The 9,826-nt window shown below is 49.4% G+C and overlaps 1 protein-coding gene across 1 annotated transcript in view; it reads left to right on the top strand.

The window, feature by feature from the left end:
• Positions 1 to 3,046: 3,046 nt before the first annotated feature.
• LOC122387686 (metabotropic glutamate receptor 2-like) overlaps positions 3,047 to 9,826 on the top strand; it is a gene marked incomplete at its 5' end in the record, with an annotated part of 42,106 nt that continues 35,326 nt past the window's right edge. The window contains 4 exons of the mRNA XM_043378092.1: positions 3,047 to 3,087; positions 3,356 to 3,478; positions 7,851 to 8,030; positions 8,332 to 8,501. Coding sequence (XP_043234027.1) covers positions 3,047 to 3,087; positions 3,356 to 3,478; positions 7,851 to 8,030; positions 8,332 to 8,501 — 514 coding nt within the window. The remainder of the gene's footprint in view (positions 3,088 to 3,355; positions 3,479 to 7,850; positions 8,031 to 8,331; positions 8,502 to 9,826) is intronic.

Below are 9,826 nucleotides of genomic sequence, written 5' to 3'. Positions count from 1 at the left end.
GAGCTTTGAACTTTTTTAGAGGTGGTGTCAGTTTTGGTGACCTTGTGACCTGACCTGACCTGACCCGAACCCCCCAAAAAAGGACATGATGTAAAAATGTTGAATAAACAGCTATACAAAGTTTCAGGGCGCTAACTCAAGTGGTTTCTGAGTTATCGCTGAAAAACCACAGGGGGGGGCCAAAATGCCCCCCCCCCACCAGGGCGAAGGTTAACACCATACTTAGAGTATGCGAACAACATGCATGAGTACCTACTCAGTGTTGCGTATCCTCAGCAAGTACCACGGGATATATTGTGCGATATCGGCGCCGCGCTGTCGGTGATGTCACTAAGGGGACATCACAGTGGTCAGTGCTGCCCACGTCACTCTGAGGGCCCTTTTGACCTCGCTCTAGACCAGGGAAGTTGATGCCTAAAACACAGTCGGACAGCTCGTCCGAGACCACCATGCGGGCCACACGGCTCACTCCTCCTTTCGCTGCCGACGGTCGCTCGCCCTCTCTCGCAGCGGCCTCCGTCCCATCTGGGTGCAGTGTCAGATCTCGCTGCCGGGGTGGTATCAGGCCGCCACCATCGCTCATCTTCACCCGTCGATGTGTCAGAGGGATTATCGGCACGCTTCTCTCGGCCTCATCAGCGATTCCGGCGGCCCGGCTCGCCTTCTCTCGGCTTCTACACCACCAAAGGCGTCTGAGGATCGCCGGACGGGCCCTGTGACACCGGAGATGGCCGTATCGGGGTGGGGCAGGGGAGGAGCGGAGGGGCGTGGAGCATACACTACCGGGTAGGTGACGGGACGCCTAGCAACTAACAGACCCGCCCAGGCCATCAGTCCCGTGAATGAAAAGTGTTGGAGCATATCAGCTGCGCTCAGCACACGATGCTACTGAGAGCAGAACTGTGCCGATAGCTCAGAACAAGGTCACGGAACGGGCGGCCGTAAACCGGAGGCCACAAATGGATTTAATTCGCCGGCTGTTGAAGGTTTTACTACCAAGTGGAGCATGACACAGGTGGTCGTCAGAAAAGTTGGTGTCGTCAACAGAGCGACAGGGCGACCTGTTTGGAATCGTATACGAGTTAGCAAACTCGTAACTCCTCCGAACGAACGAATGATCGACACTGCTAAGAGACTCTTCAGTTCCGGTAGTCAGATGGGACCAGGGACGGTTGAGGTGATGAAAGCAGACACGCAGCAGTTTTCTCGAGGGAAACGAACGTGAGGCATTGATCCAGCAGTCTGCATTTTAGGTGCATAATAGTTTCTATTGCAAAGCAAGCTTTATGTTTGTTATAAACGAATAATATGGTGAAAATCATTTTACAGCCGTTCTGGTGGTTATCTAACACACCAGTCCTGAATCAAGCTCACATATTTCAAGTTTGATCCTCAGCTTCGTCAGCGCGTATGATTTGCCTCGGTATCGATCCGATAGACTCGGCACACTGCGAGGACCCGTCGTGCGGGCCGCCGTCGCCCTGCAGAATCGCCGGCGGCGAATTCGGGTCGTCTCACGTCTCTATATCCACTGAGGGCCTGCCTTCTCTGACGGGGCCGAATATCCGGACGGCCGCATGTCAATATTGACGCGCCGTGCCCATGTTGACTCGGCTCATAGGTCCCTGTCGTTCACTTCTGTCCGGATTGGAGGAAAAACGCACCAGTCGGGTCTCTGCGCGCTCTCCAAGAGCGGTGTGGAGCGGGGCGGATAGGGCGCTGCCGGCGGGAGAGCAAATTGCCGAGGAAGGGGAGACTGAGGCAGAAGGGTCTCAAATGGTGTTCCCTCCAATGGAACATTTATCATTTTATGATTTACGAAGGCTGATGAGAAACGACTTTTTTAGGAAAACGGACACAAAATAATGGGACAATTTTGTATGCAACAGATAGGATTCTGGCAAGGACAACACTTAAGGATCCTCGAAGATCTCGTTAAGTTGGAGAAACTGGAGTTATGTCGACGTGGGTGACCAACTAAGATTCTTAATAATGTGTGATCTGTCTAGCTAAAATTCGTATATCTATTTAAAGCATTAAAAAGAACTACTAGCTCCACTCGTCAGCCTCCTCAGAACGTGGCAGGCTGGGCATTTAATGGTGTTAAATCATCGTAATACCATAGTGGTTGACGATAACGTCCGATTCATTGCCATCATCGAGTCAGTGTATGGATTATGAGCCCGATATTAGGGGCGGCTCACATTGTCTCGCCTCCTAATCCCTAATTAACAGCCCTCCGGAGACGTCATAATGACCTTGACAGTTTCATGGTCGATAAACATGATGGAATAGCCTCTATAAATTGCGTCCGCGCTGTCCCACTACCGGCGCTGTCCACCGGAGCAGACCGATCAGCGCGCTCCGTGCCTCTCCGCGACCGACTGATCGACTCTGTCGCTCTCTCCTCTCTCCTCTCTCTCTCTCTCTCTCTCTCTCTCTCTCTCTCTCTCTCTCTCTCTCTCTCTCTCTCTCTCTCTCTCTCTCTCTCTCTCTCTCTCTCCGTCAGAACAGACCAGCCCCCGACGCAATGCAGCTGCTGACCGTCCACTGCCGTGTATTTGGGCGGGGGGGGGGGGCTCCATTAACACTGGGGGGCTGTTCTGGGGGGGGGGCGCTCTGATGACACAGCACACGGTCCACTGAACCCGGCCAGACGAGACTCGCCGCTAATCATCTGAATAGCCGGCGATTATCGGCCGACGCTGCTGACCGCTGTCCGGGGTGGAATTGACCGGTGGTGGCTCAAACTGAGCGGTGTCCTGGGACACTGAGTGTTTGGATACTGAGCGGTGTTATAAAACTGATGTGTTCTGATACTGAGCGTCGCTCTGGGTTAGAGCGGTGTCAGGTGTGTCGTGAGGTGGCGGGAGATCGAAGTGTCCTGGAAATGACCGCGCTGTCCCATGGGAATGACCGGAGTCTTTGGGAATGACCGGTACTCTTTTGAATGACCAAGTGATCTAAGCTCCTGTCAAGCTGAGTCTTCGCACTATTTACTTCACCGTGCTCTGTAAACAGTCTATGATTGCAATTTCACCCGCAGGGCTGAACTGGGACTCGTCCCTTCACCCGCACTCGTACTGGGTATGTGAGACTACCGTAACGCGCCCAAAAAGCCCGTCTGTTCACTGCATGCACTGCTGACACTGCTAACTCACCCGCAGGGCTCCGGCTCGTACTCCGTCTGTGAGACCAATGTGACGCGGCCAAAACGTGTCTGTTCACCGTGCACTGCTGACACTGTTAATTCACCCGCAGGGCTCCGGCTCGTACTCCGTCTGTGAGACAAACGTGACGCGGCCAAAACGTGTCTGTTCACCGTGTACTGCTGACACTGCTAACTCACCCGCAGGGCTCCGGCTCGTACTCCGTCTGTGAGACAAACGTGACGCGGCCAAAGCCCGTCTCGGGGGTAATCGGTGCCGCCTTCAGTGGAGTCAGCATCAACGTCGCCAAAATTCTACAAATATTTAAGGTAAGAAAGATACATTGGAAAGTGCAAGAAATAGAGCTTTGTCATTTGCTCTGATTGGAGCCGTCGGCTATCTCCGTCGATAACTATTTTCCGTTTCCAGCTGAAACGCCTACCGATCATTAATTCTACGCTGAGGAGAGAAAATTGGTCTGATTTCGTTAGCTTAGCCTCACTGAATTAAATGATATTTGCTCTTTTGAGTGCTGATTGTCAAGCGCCTCACATTTTGCTGAGTAGCTCAATTAGAATGGTGATCATAAAAAGTTCAACATGTAATATGCAGAGACATAGGCATTAGAAATAAAGGCTTGTCTGTTTCATATGAAGATGCGAAATAATTGCAACAAAAAAACTGGCAGGGAAATGAGCGTCATCTTATTAACTGCAATCTGCATCATTAATATTATCTGAATGCCAACCAATCTTCAAGTCGATATGTCCTATTACAATTATGTTTGCAAAGCTTTATTTCACAGCGATGCTGCAATTTTTCGTGAAATTTACAGTTTACACCTCTGTATTGCTCAGGTCGCAAGGTGGTTGGATGAACCTGGCGGTTAATTACTGGGTGTAAAATTGTCAAAAAAACTTTATCTGAAGTGTTATGATACGCCGGGCATTGCCAGCTTCAGAACAAAAATGTCTGACAGAGAGCTCATATACAAACCAGACGGTCTCGTCTGAGCGTCACCGGTTAGGTCTGGCGCCTGGCGCGTGTGACGGATACGGGCGGGATTGCTGTTTCTCTTGCTCTGCGCGCCTATCCAGGCCACTCCGTCAGACAGGACGCCATGATTGCCCCTTGTTGGCCAGAAGAAAGACCGTATCAGGAATGCCCGAAATAACGATCTGTGTCATCCATATAATCAATAATTGTCTTTCTTCACGCTGCTCTGCTCATGATGGACGTGACCTGTCCCACACATTCGTTCTACATTCTTAGAAATTCCATTTAGAGTTTGAAATATGTCCGTTGCTTCTCTCAGACTATTCAATGTGTTACGTCTTTTTTTGCTGTGACCTTTTTAGCGTAGTGGAGTGTCTCTGTTGCATTTATTGCTTTAATGATTTCGCCTGAACGCCGCTTCGAGTGAATCCTTCTCAGTGTCGCTCAGTTTTCGTTTGATATTTTCTGCTCTAGATTTGTTTGTGAGATGTGCGCATAGCTGAAAACGTCATCTGCTATGTCCAAGTCTAAAATAAAAAACAGACATAATTTGGAAATACGAAAGGATTGGGAGGAAGGATCAGAGAAAATGTGGAACATCTACAGCCTAGTTACTATTGCAGTTAAAGATAAAGATGTGTAGTTCAAAGAAAGCTAGTTAAAAGACAACATTTAAGCCACGCCATTCCGCGCGAGTCTTCCACGCTTGTCATGCGATGTAAATGGAACAAATATTTCAGGCTCCTTAGTCCACAGGCATTGTTTGCTCTCATAAATTTACGATGGCATCCGCTGAAAACATGATTGGAGTTTTTACTAGATAGACATTTTTCTCGGCGAAATGGGCCGTCCGGGTATTGAGATGTTTGAGAAGGCGTATGTCTCTTCGTCACCGGCGAAAGCCAGCAGTCTGAGCAGCCTTTACAGGTGATGGATAGTTTACTTTGTATATCTCACACCCGGTGGTTGTTGTGGCAAGGTGGCCGAGGCCGACCCATCGCGTATTGGATTGTGATGAATACGGAGCAGAGCCTCCAGGCAAAAATAATGTTCATTTTGACCTCAAACTTGAAGGCCAATGAAAACTCAGTGCATGGCAAAATTCGCTAGTTTGTGCTATTGCCGAGTCGGTTTCCTTGAAAGGCGAACATTATAGAACACAGCATCACTGGCAGTGCTTGTGGCTCCTTGGCTGTTCTGAGGAAAGAGCATTATCAGCTCGTCCCGGGAATTTTACGGCGCACTTTTATGGTGAAGTTTGTATGACTAGGATACTATATAGCGGGCCTTGTGGTTAGGGTTGACCATAAAACCTTGTTGTGCTGCTGTTTTCCCCAACGCGGTTAAGCCGTGGTGTTGATGCCTATCTTGCCGATGCACCGTGGTCATTTCTGCAACAATGCCAGCTTTAAAAAAAAAAAATGAGGCGTGATCTCCAGAGGGATCATGTAAACGCTTTGGCGGGGTATGTCTGGCTATTCATTTCAGAATTAATGCCAGCTTAGCTCAGCAGGGTCGTTTACCAGCAGCTTTTGAAAAACGCCGTATCTTATCAACTAGCGTGTGAACGTACTGTGCTTATCCTACATGAAGAATCCTCCCTTGCTGTCTTTCTTTATTTCTTTCTTTCTTTCTCTCGCTCTCTCTCTCTCTTTCTCCTCTCTCTCTCTCTCTCTCTCTCTCTTTCTTTCTCTCTCTCTCTCTCTCTCTCTCTCTCTCTCTCTCTCTCTCTCTCTCTCTCTCTCTCTCTCTATCTCTCTCTCTCCTCTCTCTCGTCTTCCATCCATCTCTCGTCTCGGTCGGACCACCCCAATGCCTCGGGGACTGCTCGTGCAGTCTGTCTGTTGACTGGGATCAGAGCAGCCGCGGAAATTGTCTCCTGATGAAACGCCCACTCAGTTGACGCCACACCAACAGCCGTGAGCGGCCTGAAAAAGCGCTGTCATCATCAGTTCCCGGCGAAATTGTTCACCCCGCCCCATGCTCTCGGCAAGGGTGTCTCCCCCCCCCCCCTCCGTCTCTGCTTCCCGGTCAATGGCTGAAAGATGGTGTGGGTTGGCAGTTTGTCTGGGGTTTGCAAAGCTGTTCTCCTTGAAATGAGCTAGACATGTGATTATGTACGCACAAGCTTTTAATGTTTTTGCTCATAATATGAATTAAATGTGTCTAAATATCGAAGAAGAAACATTGGCATATCGCCATGAAAAGTGCATCGAAGACTGAGTAAGGGACACTGAGCTGGGGCGTCAACATGAGATAGTGAGATGCTTAACAGGGCCTAAATCCACAGCCCGATTTATCAAAGACAATGGACACAAGAAAGTGAGCTGCATAGCTGACGTTTTAATTGTCCGGCTGTTCATTCATCTTGCTTCAAGTGGTACTCTAAATAATTAGCACTTATTGAAAACGACGTAGAATGGACCATACCTATGAGTGCGATTAAAACCAGGTATGATTAAATGTTCGCGCTACTAAACCGAATAACCATCGATGGTTAACACCACTTTCTGCTTGTAGCCGTATCGATTCGGGTTGGATAAAGTCAATGTAAGCCCAAATAGAACATAGACATTTGTTTTGCCGCCCTCTGACCGTTTGACTAGATAGACAGCCGCGCTACGAGATTCCTTATGCAGAAGAACCATATCTCCTGCATGCTATACGACATAAGCAGCAAAATTCTGCGAATCATCAGAATATACTGCTACCAATGGATCGGGCGCAGCCGTGGCCATAAAACAGAATCAATTCAATTTCAGCCTCTTATTACAGCAGCCCTAATGTAATTGATGTAAAGTCTGCGCTGTCACCGTCTCGGTCACCGACCTCTGGACGAGTTGACAGTCTCAGAGCTGCCGCCCCGATTTGGCCGCCTGTGAGCCAAAGACAGATGGAGGCCGGTCACAAGTATAACCCACCCGGGCATTCACAGTTTTATGTGGTCATGCAGCAAGACTACTCAGGCGTTAAAAGACGCCCTAAACAGACACGCTTTGCCGCTATCTAAAGGCCGGCGTGCTACCGTTTCAAGTCGATTCAATACACCATCGGGGGGGGGGGGGGGGCGCTGAAAGCGGCTGTAAAATGTGGTGAGTTGGCCGATCTGTTTCGAGCGGACGACCTCCGACTGTCGAGCCAGAGGTCCTCTAGTGTGGGCGACGGTATCGTTGGCCACTGGACAACTTTACAGGCCGCACCGTTTGGGGAGTTAGCCGCGGCTAAATAATTCATGGCAAGGCCACCGGCCTATCGTTGGCATCACAGATTAACAAAGCGTCCGCGCGCGCTGAGAAAGACTGGGTCATGGCCAGGCGGAATTTCTTGGGCAGCGCACGCTATCCTGCAGCGAAATTGAACCGCTGAAACCATGAGGGAGTTTCCACGCCTTCGTTGTGCTTACTACGTCTATTAGATAGATACGTATCGAGTTTTGCAATTGAACAACTATCTTTTATCATCTGTAAGGTTTTGCTGGTTCTCCCTCATTCGGATGGCCTCGATAACAAGAAGTCAGACTTCAGTCCAATGTTGTTTTATGCTTTCGTCATGCTGCTGAAATGCATCGTGAGCTCTAATTCGAAATGAAACGTCGCAAATAAGAATCAGTGGTTCAACAATGCAGACGCCTGTTTTAAGTGCATAGAAAAGTATATTAGAAAAAAATCAGCGTTTGTGACATGATATCTGTGCCTCTCCGCGCAGATCCCGCAGATCAGCTACGCGTCCACGAGTACGGAGCTGTCGGACAAGACTCGGTTCGAGTACTTTTCGCGCGTGGTGCCGCCCGACAACCGGCAGGCTCAGGCCATGGTGCAGGTGGTCCGGGCGCTCGGCTGGAAATACGTCAGTACTGTGGCCGTGCAGGGGGACTACGGCGAGAAGGTGAGAACGCTATTATGAAGAAGATACTTGGGGAGAAATAGGCAGTAAAGGGCGACGATAGAGAGCAGGATAGTTGAAGATGAAATGGGTTTGTCAAAGTCAAGTGAACATGCTTTGTGTATTTTTGCTTTTCAAAATCCAGTTGTCACACCATTTACGGAGAGGAAGCCAATCCTCCGTTATCTTGCCATTTTCAACGATCTCCGTCCAATTGATCCCGTCATCCATCGAATCCCGACCTGCCCTGTCCTCTACCCGACCTGCCCTGACCTCGATCTGACCCCACTCGACCTCCCTGCAGGGTATCTCCTCGTTCACCAGCCAGGCCAGCAGCGCCGGGATCTGTGTGGCAGTCGCGGAGAAGATCCTACGCAATGCCAACGAGACCGACTTTGACAACACGATCGCACATCTGGCCGCCAAGCCGGAGGCGCGCGGTGTCATCATGTTTGTGGACGAGGACAACATCAGGTGAGGCATCCCGAGTGTGGGGGATGGTGATTGGTGGTAGACTATGGTTGGCTAGAAATGTAGGTCAGGTAGATAAGGAGCAAAAGGGCATGCGAACACGTACAACGATAACAAGCCGACGACTTTCTGAACGAATAGTCCTTGAAACAAACTGGAAAATCACATAAGCGCAATTTCTTCTTCAGTGAGTTCGTCTTCATCGCTTCTTCAATCAATTTCAGTATTTGCTATTGACTTACATTTATCAGCCAGTTTTACTGCACTGTAGTCGACGTATACTGCACTGCGGTGGCATATTTTGACAGCGCTTTGAGATCTGTCGAATGCTGAGGCTGACTTTTTACTAGCCCTCCTTTGATCACAATGCGGATCTCTGCGTCAGCCACACAAATAAGCTGGAACTTGTTTGGTTACATTTCTCTATTATAGCGTGCGCTCGGTTGTTTTGTGTGCTCAGGCCGTATGATTGCAGTGCTTATAGGTACTGATATAAAGCATAGTCCCTCCCGCTGGTATTTTTCCAGGATTATTCTGGGAAATATTTTCTTCAGAGATATCGAGACGAAACCACGAATATTCACAATACGTATTTTTTTACAGAATAATTTTTATTAGGAAAGATGCAATGCCTCATTTTCAGAGGGGCATCGAGCAGCAATTCATATCTAGACATTATTATTAGCAGCAAAATGGAGGGATGGGAGGTGACCATTTACGTTAATGAAACTAATGTCCAGTGATTTCAAGATATCTTTGAAGAGAAAAGCAAAACCTAGCAACGAGAGATGAATGGAAATTTTCAAGGAAAAAGTGATGCTTTATAAAAATTTTGTCAACCTTTATCCTATATTTTTGGACGGTTCAATGCAGCATTTTTATACAGCGATCAGCAGTCGTAACTGGTCAGTATTGAACAACAGGGAATGGATATGTTGATATTTATGATATTTTACTGACCATCAGCGCAGCATTTCCCGAAAAGGTCAGCGCGTTTCGCCAAACCAATGTCGCCGCCTGCAGCGCTGTTGGTTTTCGAGCGCAGATCAAAGCCGGCCGGACCGCGTCTGTCCGCCTTTGGTGACCCATCGAGCGCTATTCGGGCCGGCGATTGGGTCCATTCGGACGCCGTCGCGACCGACGACGGTCACACCACGCCGACAGCGCGTCTGAGCCGAGCTGAGGCGATCGCGTTCTGTTGGACGCCGATACCGGTTAGTCGAACGTTCCCCGGTGACCCCAGGAACGGAGGTCTCGCCCACCTCCGGCAGCCGTCCCCTGTGTCCACGACGGACCATGGGCCGCTGTTCCAGCTGGCTGGAGCGCTC

This window comes from Amphibalanus amphitrite, unplaced genomic scaffold (assembly GCF_019059575.1).
Source record: "Amphibalanus amphitrite isolate SeventyFive unplaced genomic scaffold, NRLGWU_Aamphi_draft 000294F_arrow, whole genome shotgun sequence".
NCBI classification, from domain to species: Eukaryota; Metazoa; Arthropoda; class Thecostraca; order Balanomorpha; family Balanidae; genus Amphibalanus; species Amphibalanus amphitrite.
Note: the sequence above shows the minus strand (reverse complement) of the source record. Positions and strands in the feature narration are given on the sequence as shown.